This window comes from Podarcis vaucheri (genome assembly GCF_965113315.1).
Source record: "Podarcis vaucheri genome assembly, chromosome: 7".
In the NCBI taxonomy this organism is placed as follows: domain Eukaryota; kingdom Metazoa; phylum Chordata; class Lepidosauria; order Squamata; family Lacertidae; genus Podarcis; species Podarcis vaucheri.
In genome coordinates this window covers 57464395-57492283 of record NC_138765.1, presented here as the reverse complement: position 1 = coordinate 57492283, position 27889 = coordinate 57464395, and the positions used below count along the sequence as shown (strand labels likewise).

General features: G+C 46.1%; 2 protein-coding genes and 1 long non-coding RNA gene across 3 annotated transcripts in view; 1 reads left to right on the top strand and 2 right to left on the bottom strand.

Moving 5' to 3' along the window:
- Positions 1-13418: 13418 nt before the first annotated feature.
- LOC309537881 lies at positions 13419-16970 on the top strand. The gene is made up of 2 exons (XR_014222031.1): positions 13419-13911; positions 14641-16970. It is a non-coding gene; the product is annotated as an uncharacterized lncRNA (long non-coding RNA).
- Positions 15556-27889, bottom strand: part of LPCAT2 (lysophosphatidylcholine acyltransferase 2) — a 34840-nt gene continuing 22506 nt past the window's right edge. The window contains exons 9-14 of the mRNA XM_082232928.1: positions 26422-26504; positions 25727-25852; positions 25095-25248; positions 19348-19446; positions 18428-18569; positions 15556-17294 (exon numbers count right to left, since the gene is read on the bottom strand). Coding sequence (XP_082089054.1) covers positions 17065-17294; positions 18428-18569; positions 19348-19446; positions 25095-25248; positions 25727-25852; positions 26422-26504 — 834 coding nt within the window. The 3' untranslated portion in view covers positions 15556-17064. The remainder of the gene's footprint in view (positions 17295-18427; positions 18570-19347; positions 19447-25094; positions 25249-25726; positions 25853-26421; positions 26505-27889) is intronic.
- Positions 22758-25008, bottom strand: CAPNS2 (calpain small subunit 2). Its single transcript, XM_082233002.1, has one exon. The coding sequence runs from the start codon at positions 24641-24643 to the stop codon at positions 23723-23725; it is 921 nt and encodes a 306-aa protein (XP_082089128.1). The 5' UTR covers positions 24644-25008; the 3' UTR covers positions 22758-23722.

Sequence of the window (27889 nt, the reverse complement as noted above, 5' to 3'; positions counted from 1 at the left end):
CTCTCTTCTTTCCACGTGATTGAATTACTGTATTAATAAAAACCTCCCAGATGTTTTGCCCTGGAGCATCCTGATCGCTTTCCCTTACTGGAGAAAGTAGGTTTAGCCTGGAGCAGCTGGAAGGATTCTTTTCTCTCCTGAAGGCTCAAGACTTTGGAGTGGGGAGCGGGTTTGATCTTCAGTGCATTAAGGAGGGGGTGCCCCAGAAACCCCTTCTCCCCCCCAATAGGTGTTTCCCCTGAAGAATTTGATCCTCTCTCTCCCCCTCTCCCTCTCTCTCTTTCTGCGGAGCTTCTGGGTGGAAAAGTGTGGGCAGCCTTAGTTAATGTAATATCAGCCGCCCCCTCAAGGTAAGAAAAGTCCTCAATTGGATTTCACCAAAAAAGGGCTTAATCTTGAATCAGTCTGGACCACGTTGTGCCTAATGGGGCTTGACAGCACTTGAAGCAGTTGCAGGCAAGGGAGAAAGGGGATATAGAAAACAATCTGGCTGTGTTTGCTTTTGCTTGGGTGGGGTGGGGGTGAGGAGTCGGTAAGGCGAATCTGGTGCCTTCAGTTGGTGGCATTGATCACCCCGAGACCTGAGGTGCTTTAAACTTTGAAGAGAGGCTGGATCAGACCAGAGGAAAGACAATTCTTTTCGGGTGGTGAAATCTAAACATCTCCTGCTTTCTTTCTGACCTCCAGTAGTGCTGCTACTTAAAAGACTCGACGGCAGGGCACAGGCACATTGCACCAATTTGCAAAATATTTGTATATGGATATAAATGGCTTTGGGCAAATTAAGGTGGCAAATGTCTGGGGTCCCACCAGCACTCAGTTCTTCAACGCATTCAGCCACCCTATAAGTGAAGAGCCCCTCCACACCTCCTTTCCGTTGTGTGGGGATTGTTTGGTTTTATTGCATAATTATTGATATTTTCAATATACTGCTTATGACTGCTTTAGTTATATATATATGTTTTCTAGTTATGTAACTCTTACCATGCTGCAAGCCACCTTGAACATTGTTTTAACTATGAAAAGGTAGCGTATAAATAGACATTGGTGTTGTTTAGTACTTAACCATGTTAGCCTACCTTCGCTTTGCTTATTGGGTAGTTTTCTCTCTCGAGAGGGTGGGGAGCTTTATTTATTTGGCATACAGAAAACAGGCAGATAGCACCCCAGGAGATGGTGTCATCGTTCCTGCTGTGAAACAAGTGGTTGTGTTTCATCCCTGCCTTTCCCTGCCTCACTGCACCACTAGAGAAAGTAGGACATTTTTGTAATGCTTGCTACATTTACAAATGCAAAAGCAGATAGGGAGAGACACAGCAGGCACTCTTAAAGGAGGTGGACCATGGGTGGAGAGAGAAGTGGTGTTCACACATTGCATCCAACCGGTGTACAGTCTGAGTATATGTGTGTGCGAATAGTTGAGTTGGCCAAATCAACAAATCCCTTTCACACAAACACTTATACATGTGCAGAGACATGTTTCACCTGCATTCAATGTAACACATGAGCAGCCTCTAGAGAACATAAGGAGAGCCTGCTGGATGAGAACATATGAATATAGGAACATGAGAAGACTCTGCTGGATCAGGCCAATGGCCCATCTAGTCCAACATCTGGTTCTCACAATGGCCAACCAGGTGTCCATGAGAAGCCTGTAAGCAGGACTTGAGAACAGGAGCAGTTCCTTCCCCTGCAGTTTCCAGAAGCTCATATTCAGAAGAATTACTACATCTGATTGTGGAGGCAGAACATAGCCATCATGGCTAGCAGTCATTGACTGCCTCCATGAATTTGTCTAATCTTTTAAAACCACCATTGGTTATCGATGCCTTCCATCGTTTAATAATGTGCTCCCATAGTTAACTCCCATCAACCCCAGCCAGTATGGCCAGTGCTCAGGACTGATGGGAGATGTAGCCCAGCAGTACCTGCCAACGTTTCCCACCCAGCTCTAACTAAGTCTCTGCACACATTGGCAGCTTGAAATGCTGTGAGATTGTTTACCCTCCAACTGTGTTTCAAGTCACAATCTTACCTTGCTGTACATACCGGAGATGGGCAGGGATGTCTTCACCTGAAGCCCATTACCTGATTTGTTTCCTTGCCCTGAACTCCAGTTCACTGAAGCTGTCGCTTGTGCATGTGCTATTATCTGAGCATGTGCCATTGGTGCCTGGAACGCACACACATCAGCTTCCATTTTCAGATCAAATGGAAACTGGTTGGAGGGGAAAGGGCATCCAGTAGAAGTGTTTCTCAAGAAGCTATATAGGACATCTTTGAATTGTGGCAAAACCCTTGGTTACTTGGCTTCCAGCACCAGTGGTGGAAGTGAACTAGAGACAGAGTAAGTAGGAATGTGTACACAGCCCAAGGATATCTTCACCAAGGGTGCATGCACTCCTGGGAAATAATCACATTTGTTTCCCTGGTTGCAATGTATGTCCTTCTGTCCTGTTTTCTAACATTTCTTTCATACTCCAGTGCTTGTTGTTTTACAGAACTGGAGCATTTTGACCAATATGCCACATGTTGTGCTATATTTCATTTGCACCAGTGGGCGTTGTGTGACACAACAGTGAACATCATTAGACAACATCGCTGTTCCCCCACCCTTTCATAGATGTGTACTCCTGTTCCCCCAGGATCCCCCCCATGAAAATAGCAGGAATGAATGGTCTGCCAATATATTGGTCCAAATTCTGTCACTATCCCCCTTGTTTTTCAGGTTAAGGGAGCTGCACACAGGGTTTTTCCTGGAATCAAATAACACAGGAATGAGTCTTCAGCATTGGCTTCCCAGAAGTGGCTTTTATGTCCTGTGAAAGCTCAAAAATACTATAGAAATTAACAGCTAGGGAAATGTCGGGGAAGTGGACCAAACAGCTGTGTGAAGGCAGCCCAAATGACAATGCCCAGGATTCTTTGGGAGAAGGCATGGCAAGTAGTGGAGAGAGAAAGAAAAAATGGAATGAATTTTAGTATGAGCCTAATTTTCTGCAAATCACACCTTTTGCCTTGTAAGGATTAACAACCTCCTTTGCTCCACAGCCATGATGGAAGGTGCCCAAACCATTTCAAAGCCTTCAGCGGCGATGTTTTCAAGCTGAAATATGAAGTGAAAAATCACAGCAGAGAATGAGGCCCAGAAACTATTGCAGTCTAGGAAGACCTGGTGTACTGCTTTGCAAACATTAGCTGACATGGGCGATAAATTCAACGAGCTCTTGGCTGGAAAGGCAGCAGCTGTTTAAACACAGAAGCTATGGGTTGAAAGAAGCCTTAAAACTCGTGCATAGATAGGTTAGCTTTTCTTTTCTTTCTTTTACAGAGGCACAGCCTAAGGATAGGTGTTGCCTTTGGGCGGGATCAATGAGGGGCGGAAAATGTGCAGAAGGCAGGGAGCCCAAGCAAGAGGTGGAGCTAATCATTCCAGTCTTGTCCTCCTCCTCATTGCTGCTAACTTTTATGAGGTTACGCTGAGACTATGGAGGGAGGAAGCTGCCAGCCCAGGGCCATTTGTCATGAAGAAGGCAGGCAGGTGAAGGCTGGCTGAGGGCAGATTCAGGTTGGGGGGGGCAGTGCCCCACTTGCCCTAACAGATCAGCCTCCACTGGGTACCTTGGGTTTCAAAACAAGCAAGCTTATACTCTGCCTTTTCATCAGATCCTATAAAACCTTTGCCCCCCACCCCTTTAGAAAACAAAACAAAACCAGCAGCAGATTTGCAATTACACAGCACTCTTCATTTTTGCTCTTGTCTAGTTTGAAAGCCTGCAAAGAGAGCCTGATGGGCAGGGGAGAGAGAGAGAGAGAGAGAGAGAGAGAGAGAGAGAGAGAGAGAGAGAGCTCTGCCCACTCTCACTGGCCCTTAGTATCTATTGGGTATGCCAACTGGGGTTGATGGATGTTGGGAGTCCAACAGCATATAGAGGGTACTGACTTGGTTACTCCCAGCATACCCAAGTTGCAGAGGTTCTCCAAGGCCTGTGCAATCATTCCCTGTTCCATACTCTACAGTGATTTACAGACAAATAGAGGAGCATGCTTGCAGACTCTTGATTGTGGCAGGACAGACATTTGGGGTGGATGTCCAGGACCTCATTCAGCAGAATGTGCACAAGGACTCCCAAATGCAGCAGGGATGCTTTACTAATATTAGCCCAAACCAATCACAACCATCTCAGGCCCTGTGCTTGGCTGGGGATCCCTTTTTGGTGCTTTTGCCTCCAGCTGCCGCCCAATTGGCATTGACCCATAATAGGGCATTCTTGGTGGTGGCTCCCTGTTTGTGGAATACTCTTCCTGGTGAGGTGCATCTGCCTCACTCATTACTGACTTTCAGGAGAAAATAAAAAACATAATACTGGACATGAAAACTGTGCAATCAACAGCTCTGAGGGTATGTGATTTTAATTGGGGGGGGATTCAATTGTCTTAATTGAAATCTAGGACCTGTTGCATGCAAAGCAGATATTCTGCCAAAGAGCCATGGCCTTACTCCAAGCACTACTAACCTACCGTAATCTCTACCCCTAGTATCTCCAAGTGAGAGCTTGCCCATACCATTTCAGCTTGTGTCAAAATTTCTATTTTTTTTTAAAGCATTTATAGACTCTGAATTCTGCATATCCCACTCACTCTCAAAAGCAGTTGTATAGATCAAATTATTCACAAAAGAATCCAGATTCTTCTTCTTCTTCTGAATGTTAGAAGAAACTTTTGGTGGATGAGTGGAAACTTTTATTGTTGCAGAAGTTCTGACTAGGGAGGTTTGGGTTGCGGAGAAAGCCAATTTTGGCTGCTGTGGCATAATGTGAAAATTTAAGATTGGGAACATCTGTCATTTTAGGCTCTCCAACTTTGAGAGAATCATTTTTTTTAAAGCATTTAGGTCATCCTGTAGAAGGATTTCTATAATAGAAAACATATCTGCATGCTGATGAGGCTCACATTATATATCCTTTACTGTCACTCAGTGTTTAAGGAATGGTTGTTTTACCTGTTTTTATATGAGTAATATTTTAAAATTGTTTTTATAGCTGCAGTTTTTATACATGCATCATCATCATCATCATCATCATCATCATCATCCCACCCTTGGGGTGGGTCGGTCCAGTTTAAAATACTGCACCAGAAGAGTTTGGAAGAAGAGTTTGGATTTGATATCCCGCTTTATCACTACCCAAAGGAGTCTCAAAGCGGCTAACATTCTCCTTTCCCTTCCTCCCCCACAACAAACACTCTGTGAGGTGAGTGGGGCTGAGAGACTTCAAAGAAGTGTGACTAGCCCAAGGTCACCCAGCAGCTGCATGTGGAGGAGCGGAGATGCGAACCCGGTTCTCCAGATTACGAGACTACCGCTCTTAACCACTACACCACACTGGCTCTTTAAAAGCAATGGCAGTTTAAAAACAAATTATGTACTTTTAAAAGCATTGACTATGCAATGCTAAGATATATTCATGGAGGAGAGGGCTACCAATGGCCACTAGCCATAATGGCGATGCTCTGCCACAACAGTTAAAGGCAACAATGCTTCTGAATACCAGTAGCTGGAAACTGCAGGAAGGGAGAGGCCTCTTGTGCTTGGGGGTCCTGCTTGCCAGAGGGATCTGGTTGGTCCCTGTGAGAACAGGATGCTTGGCTAGATGGGCCTTTGGCCTGACCCAGCAGGCTCTTCTTAAGTTCTTACAAATCTTTCTCTAAGGGTACATGAAGTGATGTTTCACTGACTGGCCCCAGGGGAACCTCCAGTTGCCCCCCCAAGGGTGTGGCCTCCTGTCATGTGCATTGCTTGGAAGCCCTCCTTCTTGAGCTGATGGCTTCAAAATGAAAGAAGCTGGAAACTCCGCCCTCGAGAGTTATGACAAGTTATTTGGCAGCTCTTGCGAGGGCCTATATTTTAATATGAGCTATTGGATTATTTCTAAAGAGGCTCCTTGTCCATAAAAGAGTTACGTTAATTGCCTGGGCTGTGGTAAAAAAAAAAAGAGAAGAAGAAGATCCAATTGAATTAAAGGCTTGAGATTGTTTATAGGAGTCAGTCGGACAACTTTGCCCCAGGGGCTGACAAGTAACAGAGATATTAAGCTTTAGAAATTACATAGGGGAGGAGGTATAATTGATCCAAAGAAGCCTTAGTAGTTTATATTAGATAAAGTTGAACTGATAAGCAAAAAGGTTAGAAGAGAGGAGCTTAATTGAAGCACATTTGGTCTGGGAAATGAGACGCTGCAGCAGAATGAGGTAGGAGAAAACTTCTGGCCTGCTGTGTCCTTCCTGTGGGTAAAGAAGGACAAATCCATGCATTTCAGCTTCTGGTGTGGCCCATCTTCAGTTTGCCACATGCGTGCACCAGCTTGTGATTTTTTTCTACAGCCATCATGAAAATTCACGTAGCCGCAATGAGACACATCCCATTTGGATTCCTGTAATGTGCTCTACATGGGGTTCCCTTTGAAAATCAGAAACTGCAACTGGCTCAAAGAGCTGCAGCCAGACTGTTGATCAGGGCTGGTTACAGGGAGTATATGACCAATGAAGGACTTTTGGTTTTTCAAATTTCAGCAGTGCCCTGTGCAATGCTAACCATTTGACGTGCCCCCCCCAGCCTCTCACACTCGGTTCTACAGCATTGTTTTGGCGCCCCCTGCAGCTCACCAGTCATGCCACTCTAAAACAGCCTTTGACACGACTCACTTGTTATAGCAGCTGCACTGGCAACTGGTCTGTCTCCAGGCCCAATTCAGACTGCCCTACCACTTCAGTGAGATGGCAGGCAGCATTGGGATGAGATGTGGCAGGGAGCATCAGTCTCGGGATGAGAAAAGGAAGGAGTGTGAAAATCAGCATCATTGGGAGTGGGGCTAGGCATTCGGGGGTGGGCAAGGCTCCACAAGTGCCTGCAGATCATCACAATAGGAAAGGACGGGGTGAGGCCCCATGAGTGCTTCTCCTAGAGGAAAAGTGCTTGCAGGGCATCACTATTGGAAGGGGGCTTCCCTGGGCCACCTCCAGGCATCAGAGGAGGAGGTGTGGCAGTGGGGTTGGTGTCATGGTGGAGCAGGAGGGGGTGGCAATCATCTGACAGCAGCCTGGCAGTGCCAAGTGTCAGCTGCCTGGTGGTGTCACCCTCAGGAGCCTGCTGCCTCACCTTGCCTCGTGGACAGGCTGGTTCTGCCTATGAAGCCTTGTACAACTTAGGCTGTAAATTTGTGTGAGCCTTTATCTTGTTGGGCATAAGCAACCTTGCATGCCTCCAGCCAGTAGGAGGCAGGGACAGGACTAAGAGGTAGTCAGGGAATATGGAATGTGTGGCTTCCCACTGAACACCTAACCTCTGCCCCTTCCTCCTGCTCTCTCTCTCTTTCTGTTCCCTCTTTCCTCATACAGTGGTACCTCTGGTTGAGAACAGGATCTGTTCTGGAACCCTGTTCACAACCTGAAAGGAACGTGACCTGTGTCTGCACGTCTGCACACACACAGGTCACAATTTGCCACTTCTGTGCATGCTCATGACATCATTTTGTGCATCTGTGCATGCGCGAGCGTCAAATCCCGGAATTAACCCTTCCGGTACTTCTGGGTCGCTGCAGGACACAACCTGAAAAGATGTAACCTGAACCAAACGTAACAAGAGGTATGACTGTACAAGGATGCCATGAAAGTAACTCCAGCCCATTTAACTTGCATGATTTCAACCATACACCATACAGGACGGGTATGGATTCTCTTGTGAGATCACACAGGAACTGAGATTGTCCCATGGCATCTCACAAGAGAATCCCTAGTAGTACTCCAAGAGTCCGCATGCCTTGCCCCCAAAAGCAAGGCAGAGAGCTTAAAAACACTCTTTATGATGGGTAATCCCAAGCAAACCTGCTGCACGCCAGCTCTGGGACTAGAGGGGGTGCTCTCTCTTCACCCCAGACTGGCTAGCTGTGGGATGGCGCCAAGGGTAGCACAATTTTGACTATGCATGACTTTCACATACACACATTAGCAGTATGGAACCCAGCTCTACTGCATGAGATGTGGGCACACTATAAGGCAACCAGTTTTTAGTTTTTCAAAGTCACAATTCCTTTCATCCAGGCAAGCAAGAGGCATGATCCATGTTCAATGGCTCATAAACGAAAGAGATGTGGAAAAAGTGGGCACAGATCTCATTGGGACCTTAGCAGCATTTGGGGTGGGGTGCTTCAGATATTGGCCTTCCAGTGCCAAAGGCTCATCTACATGTTACCCAGGAAAAGAGGGAGGTGCAATGACTGAAGGGAAGATGTTTAAATACCACACCAGCCAATCAGATCAAATGTTTACTGTCATATAACTGGCCCACAAAACAACCAGAATGAATGCTTGGGTATAATCCAACCTCTGTGTAAAAAAATTAGCATGAATCCTCAAAGATGGGTTGCATGTCTTCTCACTGTGGGGCATGTATTATGCAATATAAGCCGTGGACCGCAAGAGGGCACCCTTTCTCTACTTCCCTTGCCAGCTTTCAGGATAACACCAGTACCCAGAACCTGGCAACCTGTAAGATAAGAATTAAAAGAGTATCTCTGATTGCCCTTCTCTCATCACCAAGCACATCTCAGCTGGCTCTCACACAGCTGGGATCAAGTGATCCTGACTCACAGGGTGAACATCTCTCAGATTCCATAGTTGTGACAAAACCATAATCTGATGAGGGTGGCTTTGCTGTCCCCAAAGCGTGAGTGGGGAGTCGCGGCCCCAGGAATCTACATGTACAGCAAGAACATCTGAAGAGAAGGAGCCTAAAGTTTCAATAAAAATTTATATGGGGGTGGGGTGGGGGTGGAATGAAGATAAGGAGCCTTCATTCTTTGTTTAATGATTTCAGCAGCCTGATTCATGTGCTATAAGACCTCATCTGCACTGTTAAAGCAGTAGCACACCACTTTATAGGGTCATGATTTCCCCCAAAGAATCCCAGAAACTGTGTGGTAAGGTGTTGTTAGGAGACCATTATTCTCCTCCAAGAGCTACAATTCCCTAAATTCCTTGGGAAGAGGGATTGACTGTTGACGTATTCTGTGAATTGTAGCTCTGAGAGAGGGAATAGGGGTCTCTTAACAACCTTGAATTTCAGGTAAAAAAATGAGTAACCTAGCTAAGTAGAATTGACAGATTCATCCATCCTCTACAAACTGGGTGTGTGTATCAACCACCAAGCCTCTTTGGGCTTGCAGATCAGAAGGTCAGCGGTGTGAATCCGTGCAATGGTGGTGAGCTCCCGTTGCTCTGTCCCTGCTCCTGCCAACCTAGCAGTTCAAAAGCACACCAGTGCAAGTAGGTAAATACCGTATTTTTCGGACTATTGGACGCACCGGTCCATAGGACGCACCTAGATTTGGGGGGGGGGAAATAAAGGCAAAAAATTTTTATCCCCCCCCCCCGCCAGGCACGGGGCTGGGGCGGGGAAGCCCGAGCTTCCCCCTCCCCCAGAACGGGACCCAGAGCCATGCCGAAGCTGCGCGCAGCTTTGGCATCGCTCTGGGAACTTGCGGGGCTGGGGGAGGAGGAAGCCTTCCGCCAGCCTCCAAACCATGTCGGGAGACAGCGGGATGGCGCGCTGCGCCTCTCCCGCTGTCCCCCGAGTTTGCAGGGCTGGCGACGGGGAGGAGCAGGCTTCTTCCCCCACCAGCCTTCTAGACAAGTCGGGGTACAGCGGCAAAGGAGCACTGCGCCTCTCCCGCTGTCCCCCGAGTTTGCGGGGCTGGCGATGGGGAGGAGCAGGCTTCTCCCCCCGCCAGTCTTCTAGACAAGTCGGGGGACAGCGGCAAAGGCGCGCTGCGCCTCTCCCGCTGTCCCCCGAGTTTGCGGGGCTGGCGATGGGGAGGAGCAGGCTTCTCCCCCCGCCAGCCATCTAGACAAGTCGGGGGACAGCGGGAAGGGCGCGCTGCGCCTCTCCCGCTGTCCCCCGAGCTTGTGGGGCTGGCGGTGGGGCTCTCCTGAAGCCTGGAGGCTCCCCCCCCAGCCTCCAGATCAGGTCGGGGAATAGCGGGATGGCGGAGCGCCGCCATCCCGCTTTTCCCCGACCTGATCTGGAGGTTGTGGGGATGGTGGGGGGGAGAAGCAGGCTTGCTTCTCCCCCCCCAGCCTCCAGATCAGGTCGGGGAATAGCGGGATGGCGGAGCGCCGCCATCCCGCTTTTCCCCGACCTGATCTGGAGGTTGTGGGGATGGTGGGGGGGAGAAGCAGGCTTGCTTCTCCCTCCCCCAGCCTCCAGATCAGGTCGGGGAATAGCGGGATGGCGGAGCGCCGCCATCCCGCTTTTCCCCGACCTGATCTGGAGGTTGTGGGGATGGTGGGGGGGGGAGAAGCAGGCTTGCTTCGCCCTCCCCCAGCCTCCAGATCAGGTCGGGGAATAGCGGGATGGCGGAGCGCCGCCATCCCGCTTTTCCCCGACCTGATCTGGAGGTTGTGTGGATGGTGGGGGGGAGAAGCAGGCTTGCTTCTCCCTCCCCCAGCCTCCAGATCAGGTCGGGGAATAGCGGGATGGCGGAGCGCCGCCATCCCGCTTTCCCCCGACCTGATCTGGAGGTTGTGGGGATGGGGGGGGGAGAAGCAGGCTTGCTTCTCCCCCCGCCAGCCTCCAGATCAGGTCGGGGAATAGCAGGGTGGCGGCTCTGCGCCTCCCCGCTGTCCCCAGCTTTTGGGTGCAGGCTGCTGCCCGCAAGCCTTGCGAGCCCGCGGGACATCCTGCCGGGCTTGCAAGACTTGGGATAGCTTCCTGAAGCCTGGAGAGCGAGAGGGGTCGGTGCGCACGGACCCCTCTCGCTCTCCAAGCTTCAGCAAAAGCCTGCATTCGCACCATAGGACGCACACACATTTCCCCTTCATTTTTGGAGGGGAAAAAGTGCGTCCTATAGTGCGAAAAATATGGTAGGTACCACTGTGGCGAGAAGGTAAACAGCATTTCCATGAGCTCTGGTACTTGCCACAATGTCCTGTTGCACCAGAAGCACTTGTTGTTGTTGTTCTAATTTATATACCACCCTATACTTGGAGGTCTCAGAGCAGTTCACAGAATAAAATCAAAATAGAAAACCACAAAATACATAATAAAAAAACAACCCAATAACCCTCCCCCCAAAAAAACACATTTTAAAAGGGCATAGGATCCTCACAACATTTAAAGTAAGACAATCAACAAACCTAGACAGGAGCCACTCATTGGAAAGGCCATGATCTCAGAAATATTTGCAGCAATATTTATTGGCAACCAAATTGGCCGGTGCTTTTCTGATACAAAGACAAAAATAGCTTTGAAATAAGAGTGGGAGGGGAAAATTAGCTTTGGCTGTTGAGCAGATGTCATGCTGGCAACATGACCCGGAAAGCTGTCTGTGGACAAATGCTGGCTCCCTTGGCCTGAAAAGCGAGATGAGCGCCACACCCCATATTCGCCTTTGACTGGACTTAACCATTCAGGGGTCCTTTACCTTTAACTTACTGACTGCTGTCTGTTTATCATGTAAAAATATTTCTGTCTGCAGGTTCTTTTGTATCTCAAGAAACAAGAAACAATTAAAGCCCCCCCGCTGCAGGCTCTCCCCCCCCCCCATGAAATATGCAGTTGAAGGACCAAGTCATAGTGAACTCAGTAAGGCTTGCTTCCGAGTAAACATATGCAGGACCAGGCTTCAAAGCATACCGGCTGCCTTTTGATCAAATTAAATGTCTGTGTTTGCATTTTGGCTTAATGAAATGTCAGGTTAACTTCCCTCCTAATGAAATGTCCACATTTTCAAGCAGATGGCAAACACACCTCCTTAATGTCACAAGAGGTTTGGCTTCTGACTTCCTGCAAATAGTAATCGAGGGTGAGACTCTTAAGCGCTCACAGCCTGCTACAGTGCGACCCGAGAGGGAGAATTTCTTTAGAATTATTATTATTATTATTATTTTACAACTTGGGCTTTTTCACTTTGGCTTTAAAAGTAATGGATGAAATGGATGAAAAAAGATCATTGAAACGAAATAGCTCTTCTATTGGCAGGGCAGCTGACCATCAGGCAAAATTTGGTTAGGATATCTTACACGTTTTTTTTCAAACCTTAGCTGGCTGGAGAACTGCATTGCAAAATTCTGGTACGTGCAAATTTCAATGGCTAGTTGTGTTTCGGTTCACAGATTGTCCTGGAAAGTGAATTTGACAGATTCGCCCTTAAATGCATACCAAATTGAATTTCCCTTCCCTGGCTGTTGAGCATGTTCTTGGAAGCATGACCCCTCTTTGGTATGCTAAGTGTGCAGCGGACAGCCAGTGAACCTGGCTAGAGAATAGACTTTACCTGTTGCAACCACACACAGAGAGAGATACTTGAAAGTAATAAAAAATAACAAAATAATTGCTGGAAGTGCGTAACTTGGATAGTTCTAACCTAGCTAATCTTGCTCCTTTGCTCTTCGAGGGTAGTTCCAAGGCCACCTCTCATCTTGAGGTCCGAGAGAGAAGTGTGAGAAGGAGGAGGAGGTTGTAAACAGGATGCAACCTAAGACATATCAGTCTAACATCAAAGACACAGGGAGGTCAGCTGAGAGGTTAAAGGCACAGGGACGGTCTGGGAATCTGGAGGTCCCTCACTCTGTCTTTGGTTCCCAAATACAGAGGAACACCTCATTTCAACAATTACAAAAAATGATTCAGAAACCATTTGGAGTTTTTCATCTATGGAGACACTGCATCATTTAGATGTTTATTTAAAAAGCACATAAAACCCATAAGCTTTGAAGAGGAAACACGATACATAAAGAGGAAATCATAAAGCACATGGAAACAATATAGCAACCTTATTTGTTAATTTGAAAGGCAGTATCCTACCTATGGCTTATATATTGCATTTTACTGTTTAGAACTTGGGTGTTTTCCCCTGATATTTGTTGTTTAGGACCCAGCAACTCAGATATTCTCTGCAAGAGTTCTGTTCAAATGAACCCCTATGTTTTCCCACCCACCTTCTCCCAACAGAGCTTCTTTAAACTCATGTGCAATTCTAGAAATGTAAGTAGCTTCACTTCTGCAATTATAGACATAACTCTAGCAAAAGTACATCTCCTCCTTCACTGAATTCTTGCTTGCTTTGCACACATGTAGCAAGCAGTCCTATTTCCTTGCACTTAGCATTGGACTACAGTCCAACACAAGATTAACCCTGGAAGCTGGTCCATTAGGTCACTGCCCTACCAGCCACAGTGTGCCCTCAGCCAGCCCCCACCTGCCTGCCTTCTTGCAGTTAGTCCAGAAGGTGGCACTGACCACCAGCTTCCTCCTCCTTAGTCTCAGTGTTGCTTCTTGTAGAACTCATCAGGGAGGTGGATGGAAACAACACTAGACTTATCTAGCTCTAGTTGTCATTGGCTCTGGCTCCATAGTGGCAGCAGCCACTATGTTTAAATCCAAAGGGGATGTCTTGCTCAATGGATGCTGCACAACATGGACCCAAACTTTTGAAAAGGATACCATTTTCTGTCTACAAAAAGCTATACTCTAGAGTAGGGATGGGAGGATATGTCAGTTTTAATTTTCTAAGTTTATTAGAAATTCAGTTCTCCACATTTCGCAGCAATTTGCGACTCACTCAAAAAAATCCTAATACAAATTCATCACTCTTTTGGAGCTAATTTATCCTCATAAACGCTTTTTGTTTTTTGGCACGCAACTTTTACTAATATTTACATTTTTGCAAGCACTTTCACATGGTAAAATGCACTTTGGTATGTTATTTTCTCCAGCATGTCCTTTTCTATCCACACTTTCCCGAAATATATGTATTTTTTTAAAAAAGAAATTGGCTGGAGAACTGCATTGCAAAATTCAGGTAAGAGTGGCATTTGAAGGAAAGCTGTGTTTTGGTTTGGATATTGTTTCGGAGGGTGAAAGAGGAGAGGGCAAAATATGGTCTGAAGCTCAACATAAAAAAAACGAAGATCATGGCCACTGGGCCCATCACCTCCTGGCAAATAGAAAGGGAAGAAATGGAGGCAGTGAAAGATTTTACTTTCTTGGGCTCCATGATCACTGCAGATGGTGACAGTAGTCACGAAATTAAAAGACGCCTGCTCCTTGGGAGAAAGGCGATGGCAAACCTAGACAGCGTCTTAAAAAGCAGAGACATCACCTTGCCAACAAAGGTCCATATAGTTAAAGCCATGGTTTTCCCAGTAGTGATGTATGGAAGTGAGAGCTGGACCATCAAGAAGGCTATCACCCAAGAATGGATGCTTTTGAATTCTGGTGCTGGAGGAGACTCTTGAGAGTCCCATGGACTGCAAGAAGATCAAACGTATCCATTCTTAAGGAAATCAGACCTGAGTGCTCACTGGAAGGACAGATTGTGAAGCTGAGGCTCCAATACTCTGGCCACCTCACAAGAAGAGAAGACTCCCTGGAAAAGACCCTGATGTTGGGAAAGATGGAGGGCACAAGAAGAAGGGGACGACAGAGGACGAGATGGTTAGACAGTGTTCTCGAAGCTACAAACATCAAACATGAGTCTGACCAAACTGAGGGAAGCAGTGGAAGACAGGAGTGCCTGGCGTGCTCTGGTCCATGAGGTCACGAAGAGTTGGACACGACTAAACAACAACAATTGTTTCGGAAAGTGCAAAATTGATCAAATTTTCTTATGTGCATTGAATTGAATTTCTCCTTTATCTCTACTCTAGAGCACTTAGTTTTTGTATTTGATGCCTTTTTATTCCTCTTTTCCACCTTGGAGCAGCATCCACAGATTTAAAATAAAGTAGCCAGGCCCTAATTAGCTCCAGAAATTGCACCAATCCATATACCTTCAGTCCACTTTCTTTCCTGAGCATCTTGAGGAGATTTCACCCCTCCCATATCCAAGAATCTCCTGAGGAGTCTGCTGATTCTCCAGAGAGGAGGAGGCGTGTTCTGCTCTCTACTTATTCTGCTCCAGCACCACATCAAAGAGTCAGTCAGTGTCGGAGAGAGAGAGAGAGACTGAGTGTTAGAGATCGCGTGTAAAGATAAGGTTGCTGCTAAGAGCAGCTGCAGACACTCAGTGCGGTTCAGCATTCATTTATGCTTAGACCTATTTAGCTCTGTATATAGTTGTATTATAGTTGTAGTTATAGAGTAAAGAAGATATTCTACAGAGCTGCTCTCCGAGTTGTTTATATACTCTGCTAGACTCTGCTGTACTCTGCTGTGCGACGACTGTCTTCTTGTGGGAGTGAATCCGGTGCTCACAACTCTAAGCTGTGAGTCCACAGCACTTTGACCTGTTCCTGTGCAGAAGGTGGTCTCTGGAAGTGCTACCCAGCTCGCCTAGCCCAGTCGGGGCTGAAGTGGATGAGTCCAGTTGGTGGCACTGGCTCAAGGGCGATGCTGACACATCTAAGGAGTAAACATTCATTACACAGTTGTTGAATCTACAGCTCTAATTTTTAAAACACTGAACTAGTACCACGAAAGCCTATAGCAGCAGATCCAACTCTTATTTTAAGCACAAAGCCAACCATATACACCATCATGTGCAAATAAACCATAAAATATTAATTTATTTCCTTTAATATTCACATAGTTTCCACTCCAGAAGACCACTTCCAACCAAGGTGGCCAGATAAGGACAAGACAGGCATTTGTTAGGTTAAGATAGACAACACTAGGCAATATTTTGTAGAGTGCAAAAATATTGTAAAATGGCTTTTCGGTATAGTTACAAGGCCAAAATCCCCTGAGTGAGCACGTTCCCCTTTCTGAACACACACACATTTATTCTATAGACAAATGTACTCTGCTGAAGAACCTTCAAAGATAGTTGGCTGGTAAAATAGCCTGTGAGGATACTATCAGACCAGCTAGTGTGACATGGTGATTAGATCTCCTGAATTAAAGAAATAAATAAAGACAAATGCAGCTCCTTGAGGATGGGGTTACAGATCTGTATCAGTGTTTGGAAGATTTTTCTCTTCTCAATCTATACACCCTCCTTTTCTATCCTACCATCTCCCCAGTTGAAGTTAACACCAGGGCAAAGGCCAAGAAAGGTATCAGAAGAGCTACATGCCCGCCTGGTTTTTCAGTAGGTACAATGCAGAGATAGTCAATTGGGAAATGACCCTCAAGAGGGCCACAAATGGAATAACAGTGAGGAGCAAAATTATGACTATTTTGGGGACTGATACAGTCCTTGTACAGCTGTCCCAGAATGTTGAGGGTGTCATCTGATCAGTCAACACATCAAATGTCCAATTGGAAGACTTAGCGCTGGTTTTGGCATGGGAGTGAGGTGGTTCCCAAGCAAGGACCTTCTCTTACCTTCTTCCTGCTTAAGTGAGGGATAAAAGAGTACAGTCCACCAGATTTCTCCCATATTACAGCCATGATGTGCTTTCTTTTTTCCAAAGAAAGGGGGGGCGGGGGAGTCAATCAAGGTGGTCATCCAACAGACCAATCAGTACACAGAACTGAAATCAGATACTAATTCAGAGAAGGGAAGAGGAAGGTGGAGGAAGGCATAGACTCTGGGGGTAGAATGAAGGGGTAGACAAGGACAACTATAAAAAAGGAGACAGCATAATCTTCCTTCTGATACATAGGTCACCCCAAATGCAAGGTCCAACCCTATTAATTTATGATCTTACATTTCCACTTCTGCTCCAAAAGGCCAAGTTAGCTTAGCACAACCTGTTTGCTAGTCCAGAAATAGTTCTTAACTGTTTGGAAACATTTGCCACAAAGGCGGGGGTGGCGAATCAATGGCATTCTTTCCAAGAAAGTAACCATCGTATTGCATTTTGCCTCAGTGCAAGCAGCCCAATGAAACAGGGGTGCAATTAATGCAGCCCAAGTGATAAAAATAAAAATAATAAATAGAATAATTGACTCATTAAAACTAGTTAGATAATTTTTTAAGCAATTAATTTTTTTATCGTTGTCTTCTCTGATAAAAATTTAAAAATGGCTTTTTTTTAAAAAAAGATAAAAATCCGTATGTTCTTTATATTAAAAATAAAATACAAAACATCAACACATACACAAATATATTCGGCCTTTTAGATTCAGTCTTCTTTTTTATCAGAGACACTGACAATGGAATGGTCATCATCACTGGCCTGAGGACAAACTTTATTCCTTGGCACCGAGGCAATTTCTGAAACTGGGGTTTTCACAGTCGGCGTGCTGCAAGTAAATTCTGTCTCTGGAAATATTTGGCAACGTTGTAGCTCGAGGTATGTTGTGAACAGTTTGGCGTATTCGGGATGTTTCAGAGCAAAATCCTTGAACTCTTCTGAAAATTGAGAAACACAAGAAGTTATTTCTAACACTAGGGGAGTTTGGGCATTGTGTTAAACCAAAGCTTTAGAATGAGCTTCTGCTTTTGCTGAAGTGGACCTCATCATGTCGTCTGGACTGATAACCTGTGGTTTGACTGAGACTAGCCAACTTCAAAACATGTACTGGGAAATTGGATTGTTTAAGCAAACCACGGTTAATATTAAACCACAGCGTTAGGTTCAGACAAAAGGCTACTGTCCCTGTTTCCATGTCAGGGTAAACTGGCTCCATTCAGGAGCTCAAGTTAGGAGCTTCTGAGTGAAACCCATCTGATTGGCCCTTCCTTTTGGCACTAAATTCAAAAGCTGCTGAATGCAAGCTCTACTTGCTAAGGAACAATTGAGATTGCACTTGAAGTCTTCCAATTGTTCCTTTTCAGCCGCAGCTTTACCTCCCTGACACCTGACTCCCCATGACATCAGATGTGGGGCAGCTAGGCTTGGCTGTGGGAAAAGCAGCCTCGCAGGTCCAATAAATACCTCTGAGAACCCTAATTTAGCTCGGAGGTTCCTCCCCCCTGCACTAAACTATGATTAAGGGTACGTCTAGATAGACCATTTACTGCACATTCAATCTGATTTGTTTGCAAGGAGATTAGACGCCACTGGCTCTTTAAAGAGCCTTCATTCTCATTTGCTTGCAGGGAGGTTAGATGACGTTGCAGATGTCGTCCCACACTTTCCAGAGCATTTCCCCACCACTTTCCATGTCACAAAAAGTTGAATCTTTTGCAAAAGGGAGTTGGTTGCTCAATACCACCAAAACCATTCTAAATGTACAACTTGAATCCCACCTGAAAAGAGCAACAGACTGGAAGCGCTGGAACCGTGATATCCGAAGATAATTACAACTTTTAGGGGGCACCATACTTACAACAATAAATGCTTAGAGGGTTACACTACATCGTAGTGTACACTACAGATGTAAAAGGAGGTCCACCTTGTTGAGCTATCATTGGTTTCTGCACAAAACCACTGGGACTGTAGGCAAAACCTAAGGATTCACCCAGTCAACTCGGCATTCTGAGGTCCAGACAACAATTCCCAAGGAAGCCATGACAGTTTAGTTTGGCTTGGCGACACTTACCATAGGAGAGCTTTTTAGAGTTGTCAGCGTCTATTTCCTTGAACAGATTAGAAACATCAAGGCTAGGAAGCCCAAGCGCTGAACGCATAATTAAGCTAAATTCGTCTTCGTTTATGATGCCATCTTCATCGACGTCAAAGAGCTGTAGAAAAGAGGCACGTGCTGATGTTTCGCAATGGGAACTGTTGTTACATTGGGAACAGCCAAAAGGGCTTTACTGTTAAATAAGTCAAGGGAATTATAGAGGAACCCTTAATAGATGGAGGGTGGTGGCATCAAGGGAGGGTTAGGAATTTGAGCAAATCATACATCACTGTGTAAAGTAATGTGAGATGGGCACTCTTGATAAGGCTGCAGTTTAGATAAAGAGACTAGATCAACAGACTAGATAAATATAAGCATTTGCTAATTCATTTAATGCATGAGCTTTCTTGAAATGAGTCATTTAATCAATAAGATAAATATTTTACAAAAGAAATTAAAGAAAAACAATGCCATATGAAGGCATTAGGCATTTTCTATTTCACCAGGAAACTCTGGCTGTATCTACACGCTTCTGTGCAATAATTTATATTTTAAAAACTCCCCCTCCCCCATTTTGCAGCAATCTATCTGTTATGTACTGAGTTGAATAGGATCCAAAAGGCAGCAGTCTGATTGGTCCTAGAACAATAGGATTCAGAATGCAGCTGAATAAAGAGCATGAAATCCACTCTCAACTCCGAGTATATTTCACTATCTTTTAAAAAATATTAAACCCATTGACAATAATGGTCATGACTACTCTACTAAGTCCATTGATTTCAATGGGTATACTCTGAGCAGTACTTTGTTAGAGCCCCCCCCCCATGGATTTTGAAAGTTTATATGTCTAGTGGAACTCTTTTTTTGGAGTTAAGATGCTAAGCTTGATGACTTACCTGAAATGCCATTTGAATGGTCTGTTCTGTGTTGGCAGGGTTGCAAACCACGGACAAACCAATAACGTACTCCCTGAAGTCTATGGTACCATCTCCATTCTGTAAGAAATGCAGGGCAACATTCAAAGGGTATGTGCTGCTCTCCCCTCCCTGACATTGTTGGGCCACATTCACTGCATACATTTAAAGCACTATGATGCCACTCTAATCAGCCATGGTTTTCCCATAAGGATTATGGAAGCAGTAGTTTGTTGAGGGTGCTGAGAGTTGTTAGGGGACCCCTATTCCCCTCAGAGAGCTACAGTTCCAAAAAAATGATCAACCATCAATTCATCTTCACAGCGAATTCTACTTGTCACATCACACCCTACAGAACATCACAATGCAGTGACACAAAAATGGGTGTTTTCTGCTGTTGCCCCTCTTCTGTGGAATGCCCTCCCCTCTGTTATATACATAAAACGGCAACCACCAGCTGCTTAGACATCTTGTGATGATTTATCTTTTCATCCAGGCTTTCCCTGACCCATAAGATTGGACTGCTTAATATGTTTTGGGTCTTATACATTTCTTAGGGTGGCCATATTTCAAGGGATAAAAAATCTGGACACAAAAAGTTGTTGAGCTTTTTTAGGGCAATTGTGCCCATGCCAAAGACTGAACCAGAGCTATTGGTGCACACGCACACAACCCAAATCCTAGACATTTGCTTTAAAATGTAAAATTCCCTCCGGATCGGATGTGCATGAAGGACTCCCAAAAGAGGACATGTCTGGGAATTCCCGAATGTATGGCAACCCTAACATTTCTGCTTATTTTGCTTTAATATGCATTTGTTTGTTTGTTTGTTTGTTCTTCTTATAAAATATATCCTTTATGTAAACATTTATATGTGGTGTGTGTGTATGTGTGTATGTACTTACACACAATATTCTAGTGCAAGAAGCAGGCTCCATTTCAATCCACTGGCTATACACATCATCTGAAAGAGGCTGGCATACCAGCCCTCAGGAGACTGGCCAGTTTCCAGACTCTAAGGCAGAGGAAGGGATGGGCTGTGCCTTAAAAGAATGGAATGTGTGCAAACTGGAATTAGCACATTTAACTGCCTCCCCACCCCCACCCCCATCTGCATCCCCAGTAAGAGGAGAAAAAAATATTTCTACTCTTGGGGGGGGGGAGAACAGGCTTGCAAAGACAAACAAAAGTTATTTTATTTGTTAATGTAGCAAAGATCACAAGCTTAGATTAGTATTTCCTCTTCCTTTCTGTCTCCTGTACTAAAAATAAAGGATGGATTTGTAGCATACTGGTACTAGTGTATTGGGTTGGCATCAAAAGTTGATGTCGATAGATACCTGCCAAACCCCTTTTGCTATTACCATCATGGAAGAATTAGTCAATTTTAGTTTCTCCTATTTCCAGTCTTAAAGTGAAATTCTCCGCACCACTGCAGCAATCTGCAAATTTCCTTTTCAAAAACCTTCTAGAAATTCACCAGCATTTAGTGTGAATTTCTCCTGCTAAACATGTAGTTTTGACTAATATACACATTTCTGACAGGCAATGGAATAATAAAATGAAGTTTTGTGTGTTATCTTCAATAATGCTTGCATTTTTATGTCCTCATGGATGCAAATATGAAAGTTGCAGGGAAAGTATGCAGAAAATGCCCAGTGAAGTTTCATAAGCTAAAGAGAGGTTAACTGTCAAAACTGAAAACACAATGAACCTTCATTCCTCCTATATGCATATAAATGTAAGGCAACTGTCATGCTGCAGTTCACCTGCCTGCCAACAGGTGGCAGGCAGGTGAGCAAGCAAGCTGTGTGGGTAGGAGGAGGCCCAAGTGGGCATTTAACAGAAAGGGGGACACACTTCAAAGAGTGATATGGCAAACTGCTCTCTGAATCTTGCCCCTCTCCTTTAAAAAGTGGGGTTGCAGCAAGTGGTCGGGGGAAGGCCTGGAGTGAGGTATTAGGGGATAGGCAAGGGGTGGGTGATGTGTAAATGGAAGTGAGTTGACAAAGAGCTTGGTGGGCAGGCAGGGTTAGCAATTGGAGTGAGAAGTAATCATAATTAAAATGATTTTGAGTGTTGTTGCTTTTAGCAACTTTGATAGAGCAAACATACATTTGGAACTTTCTAGAGATGGAGCACCTGTTGCAAAGACAGCTAAGTCAGTGATTATCTCCTCACTCCACCATCACCTACTTTTCTAGTTCCAAATGCCCCCCTCCTAAAACAGCTTCTTTTTATGAAAAGAAAAGAAAAATAGCCAGCAAGGATTGGCTGCGCACAGCACACAATGTTTACAGAGGCCCTCCCAGGCCAGCTGCAGCTATTCAAATGACACCATTCCAAAAACTGATATGAAGAACAACGGACACAGCAGGGCGTTTCCACTTTGGGTGGGGAGATGAGCCATGCCAAAAATAGGTGTCTGGGTTTCTTAATTTGAGAAAGGACTTTCCAAGAAAATATGAATCATCTCTGCACACTCCGTTTACTAAACACGCAAACACCTGGGTTTAGGTCTGAAAAAGAGAAAGAGGGGAGCCAGGATTCAACATAAAGTCAGAACTGGTAACATGGTGGAAACATGAAGAGGTGGTTTTAGAAGAGGTGTAAACCTGGGGCATGTACAAGAAAGGGAGAAGACAAGTTGCAATGTGGAGTTCAGTGCTCTCTCTGTGTGTGTGTGTTCTCTCTGTCTGTGCACCTCTTTTCCTTCTCCCTCATCCTCAAAGGTAGAAGGTCAAATATGTAGACAGGCGATGTCTCTGCATACTGCAATGCCAGTGGGGTGCCATGGAGAAAGGACTTGGTTTGGTATAAGGCACCTGGCTTCCTTTGTTCATATATGGACAGGGCTATAGTTCAGTGGCAGAGCATCTCTGCATGCAGAAGGTGAAAGATGCAATGCCCAGCATCTCACATTGACCTACTGCAAGTCACTCTGCATGAAGCTGCCCTTGAAGGCAATTTGGAAACTTTGACGGGTTCACAATGCAGCGACCAGGTTACCAGCCGAGGTCTCATTGATGGCTCCTGTTTCAAAAACAGCTGCAAGAGGCATGATCACAGGTCAAGGGCAGATTTCTGTCAGGTGTAAAACAACAGAGGAGGGTGCAAAGCAGAGCTGGGGAAGGGTGAGAGTCCCGAGGGCCAAAAAGAATAGTCTGGGGGCCACGTGCACTTCCCAGGGCCAAAGGTTCCCCAGCTCTGGTTTAAAGTAAGAAAGCATTAAGAATAAATGAGGTATCACCCAGGGATCTGAAGCCCTGGGCTCTATTCCACTATAAACATCAATGAGGTTATTGCATTGCTGAGTGCAAAAATAAGTTTCTCTCACCCCACCCCCGGGTCATACCAAGCTGCAACATGATCAAATAAATGGCAGAAACCTCTTTCTTTGTTGTTATGATCCAAGTTTATTCGCCCTTATTTTTACCCCTTCATGGCTATGAATTAGCCGAATATCTACTTTGTCAGTGCTTGCTTGGGATTCAGATGTGCCCTTGGGCAAAATGACACAAAACACTGACCAAAAAGCTACAGACTACAACTCTGCTCAGCTTGCAACTCGCTCTCCCCCCAGTACCCATTCCTGTGTCTAAGTTTACAGCATTCCAGCTAACAGTGGACTTGAGTGGCCGAGTGCCAGTCACGTTTCAGAAGAGGAACAGCACCACCCAAAAACAAGCTAGCAAATATAGTATGATGAGGTGTCTGTTGGTGGGGGGGGGGAATGAAAATGGGAGGTGGCATGGGAATGGGAACTGGTCTCCACAAGCCCCTGATGGTGTACAGTAAACATCTGCAGAGGGGAAAGATTTGAGGAGGATTTTTTGGAAGGGAGCAGGGGTTCTGCCCTGCACCATACAGCGATGCATTTTCCTGCAGTATAACTATATATCAGAGACACCCCACACCCTTCAACACATGATTGCTGCCTGTGAAAGCAACAGTCTTCTCTGCCCAATTTAGACACTTTTTAAAATACACAGTTTTGGTCCTAGACACGAGTACAACTTACACAAGCAAAGTGTATGCATGCTCCCAAAATGATAAACAATGCATTTCTAAAACACACCAGCCATTCTCATTATTTAAACAAAAGCACTTAAAGGAAAACGGTGCAAATCATAGACAACAAAGCTAAAATGAGCACCTTGAGTAAAGCCAGATGTAAGTGTACAACCTCCCCTACCTTGCCTATCTCCCCGGCAAGCCTAAAACGTAGCGATGGCACGAGAGAGTCAGCCTCGTTTCCAGAAAGGAACAGAGTCCAGTTATGTAACTAAAAAGTAGCGCTTGCAGCCTGAAGCTGGGAATGAGTGCCGGATTCTCCTCCCTGCCCCCTGGGTTGCTTTCAAGAGTACATGGTCAACTGCAGCCAGTCCTGGATGTTCATCTGGACTTTGCCATCGCCAGCCCTGTCCAGGGACTTGAAGGCTCGGAACATGCCATCCAGGCGCACCAGGCAGCTGATGAAGTTGTTGAAATCCATGCTGCCGTCTTCGTCGGCGTACCGGCGGATGATCAGCGCATAGATCTGCTCGTGCAGGTGGAAGCCGGCAGCCTTGAAGGCGTCAGGCAGCCGGGCCATTTCAATGGTCCCTGCCGGGCCCATGTGCTGCTTGAAGACGCCCTGCCACTTCTTGATGTTGTTCCACAGGTATCTGAACTGGTAGAAGTCCAGCTTGCCCGTGGTGTCGCTGTCCATGACGGACACCATGCTCCGGCAGGTGTCCAGGCTGAAGCCTCCGCCTTTCAGGTCCTGGTGCCTGGCCATCACCTTGTTGAGGATTTCCATCAGCTCCGTGGGGCACACCTCCATGTCGTCGCCAGCCAGCTGGGCAAAGAGGCGGCGGAACTGGCGCATCTCCTCGCTCTCGTTGGCTTCCACGTTTGCAAAATGGCTGCGGGGGGTCGGTGGCGGCTCGGGAGTGTACTGAGCTGCCGCCTCGCTGATGAGGTTGACGATTCCCCCGACGATCCCCACAATGTTCCCTGCTTTGCCTCCGCCACCTCCTCCTCCTCCTCCTGCCAAGAGCCCCCCAAGGCCTCTCACCAGGGCTCCCCCAGCACCGCCTCCACCTCCAAGGCCTTTCATGAGGGCTCCACCAGCACCACCGCCACCTCCTCCTGCAATGCTTCTCAGTAGGGCTCCGCCAGCACCACCACCTCCTCCTCCTCCTGCAATACTTCTCAGAAGGGCTCCTCCAGCGCTACCACCACCACCACCGCCGCCACTGGTAGCGGTGTCCAACAAAGCCTGAACGAGGAACATGGCGAAGACTCAGAGAGACCCAAGCACCTTCCAAAAAGCTCCGAGGGTGTCTGAGGAGAGCACAGTTGGGTGTGCGCTACAAGAGCAACTGATCTGTCAAAGCAATTACCGCCTGCCATGCCCATACATGTCGTCTTTCACAGCTGGAATCCATGGGCGTTGCAGGACTCCGCCCTCTGCTGCACACGAACAAAGGCAGCTGCTTCTCGCTGTGCATTGGGAGTTGCAAACCCTTTCCCTGGAGACACCAGACTCTTTTTAACCTCATTCCCTGTGTCTCCTTCCTTGCACTGATTCTATGCTGTCCCCCTGCTCACCCAGCAAAGCATCATCTCTCCTCCTTATGGTAAATTTGGATTCTTTTTATTAAAAAAGAAGACTGCATGAGGATTGAATTACAAGCACAGCTTCTGCAGGAAGGATTATGGGGGGAGTGGGGGAACATGCTTACCCTGTCAAATAGGGCAAACAGCTGTTCGAGAGCATCTGAGACGGGCAGCTTCAGGTAGTTGGCAAACTCCTCAATTCCAATCCTGCCCCCTTTGGAGGTGCTGGCGATCGTAGCAAACTGGTCCAACTGCTCTCTGACGCTGTCCCATTTTAGACTATTGAAAGGGAAGAAAGAGTCCAGAGGCCCCACTTGCCATTAGTAAAGGCCACTGAGAGCTCAAAAGTAAAAGAAAAGTAGCTAAGTAGCGTGCTCCTGTTCACGGCTCCAGCCAGCCAGCCAGATCCATTCCATGCTCCATTCCATTCCCCCTTCACCTTATGGTTCTGTCTCCCCCTTCCTATAGTCAGCCAGCATCCCATGGCCATTAAACACACTCAATCCTGCTTGAGCTATTTTGGATTACCCCCCTGCCCCATTATTTCCCTTGTACATCTGCAAACCCTGGAGTTCTTTATTGTGCCTGGATGGATTAGCTACCCAAGGAACCACATTCGAGTTTGCTATCCATATGCAGCAGGGACAGGGAGACCTGTGGCCTTCCAGATGTTGGATACAAGCAGAGCATCTTTCAAGTCAAGCATTCAACAGCCCACAAATCTTTCCTCTGAATCAAGCAAAAGCAAAGCACTTACTTCAGTTTCTTGCTGATTTTGGTGAATTCCACCAATCCTGCCTCCATGGGCAAGGTCAGCTGTCCGGCCGAGATCATCAGGCGGCAGTCTTCGTATGTGTGGTCCGTAGTGGCCACATCCAAAGCCCTGAAATTAAACATATGTATGATACCACTTTTAGAAGGTAAGCTCATCTTCTTGTTCTAGGCAAAGTAAAAGCACTGACTGTATAAATTAGCGCTATGCTGAAAGATTTCACCATATTTTGGTTGGTTGTTTGCCATTAGTTAATGAGAAACAAAACTGCACTGAGAAATTATCAAAGAGAGTGAAAATTTTGGTGACCTTCTCTTGAGTGTGATGCAGGGCCTTTGATGTGCTCATGCTTCCTTTCAAGGTGGCTGAGGAATGTTTGATACACCATACATTTAAAGCACCGTACCACGTAAAACAGTTGTGGCTTCCCCCAAGAATTCTGGGAGCTGTAGTTTGTTAAGGGTGCTGGCAGTTAGGAGACCTCTCTGTGAGTGACCCAGAGAGAAGGGATTTGGCTTAGGAAGAGTCCTGAGGGTTGGATAGAGAGGGTTGAAGAGTCTGGGGTTCTCCACCAATTATGTAATGGCACTCACACAGGCTGGAAGGATTCAAGCCTGATATAATTTTACACCAGTCACCTGCCATCTTAAGGTAACCTTGCAAAAGGATTCCCACGTCACCTTGCCATTTTGTTACGGACTCCACTGGCAAAAAGGACTGGATCCTTCTTTTCTTCCTCGGAGGGAATGTAGACAGGAAGAAACTGAAATAATAATAAAAATGCAGTTACACAAGCCTGTAGAGTCTTAATAACCTAGGTAGATTATATTTCAGGACTACTAAAATAAATGGATTTGATTTTGAATCCATTTATTTCAACAGGTCTAATGTATGTCAATTGCTGGCTATTACCTGTATATCTATTTATGTATGCATATATCAAATCTATCAATGGGTCTATATCATGTCACTTTAAGCAGTCATAGCTTCCCCTGAAGCATCCTGGAAGCTGTAGTTTGCTAATCCGCACAGAGCTACGATTCCCAGAGTGGTAAAACAATCAACCCCTCCCCCCCTCCAGGAGCTCTGGGAATTGTAGCTCTGGGGTCCCCTAGCAACTCTGAACACCCTTAACAAACAACACCTCCTAGGATTTTTTTGAGGAAGCCATGGCTGTTTCGGGTGGTATGATGCTGCTTCAAAAGTATAGTGCATATTGGGCCTCTTTGTGTATATATCCATGCAATATACAAACTTGATGAAATCTGCTGGGGAAGATAAGCAGGTCTGCCAGTAGATGGCAGCACATCCATATATATTAAAAAAGCAAAATGCTCAATGGCAAAAATTAGCTGCACTAAAAACCTCTGTAACCAGTGCTCCCCCCCCCAAAAAAAAAATGTTTAGGGGTACTCTCATTTTCCTACTCATATTGAAATACTGCCCCTCAATGAGGCCAAACTTAGATTCACAAAATGTTTAGGGGTATGCGTACCCCTGGGACGCGGGTGGCGCTGTGGGTTAAACCACAGGTCCTAGGACTTGCCGATCAGAAGGTTGGCGATTAAAATCCCCGCAACGGGATGAGCTACCATTGCTTGGTCCCTGCTCCTGCCAACCAGCAGTTTGAAAGTACGTCAAAGTGCAAGTAGATAAATAGGTACCGCTCCGGCGGGAAGGTAAACGGCGTTTCTGTGCACTGCTCTGGTTCGCCAGAAACGGCTTGGTCATGCTGGCCACATGACCCGGAAGCTGTACGCCGGCTCCCTCGGCCAATAAAGTGAAATGAGCTCCGCAACCCCAGAGTTGGCCATGACTGGACCTAATGGTCAGCGGTCCCTTTACCTTTACTTTACCCCCAGAAAAAAGCACTGTCTGTAACTATAACTCTTTAAATTAACTATAACTCTTTAAATTGTTGCATTTCTTCTTTTTTGAGAGTGCACACACACAACGAATGGGATGGCTACTTTGACACAGTCGTGGCACAAGCCATTTTGGGAAGTTAGCATTGATTTCAATGTGTGGGCTGGGAGCAGGGTTAGGCTTCCCCTTTCCCCATACAGCTATACTGGACATGGGGATATCAGGAGTGAGGACTAGGGCAGAGGATGTGCAACACTGAGGGCAGGCTAGCTAGCAAGGCGC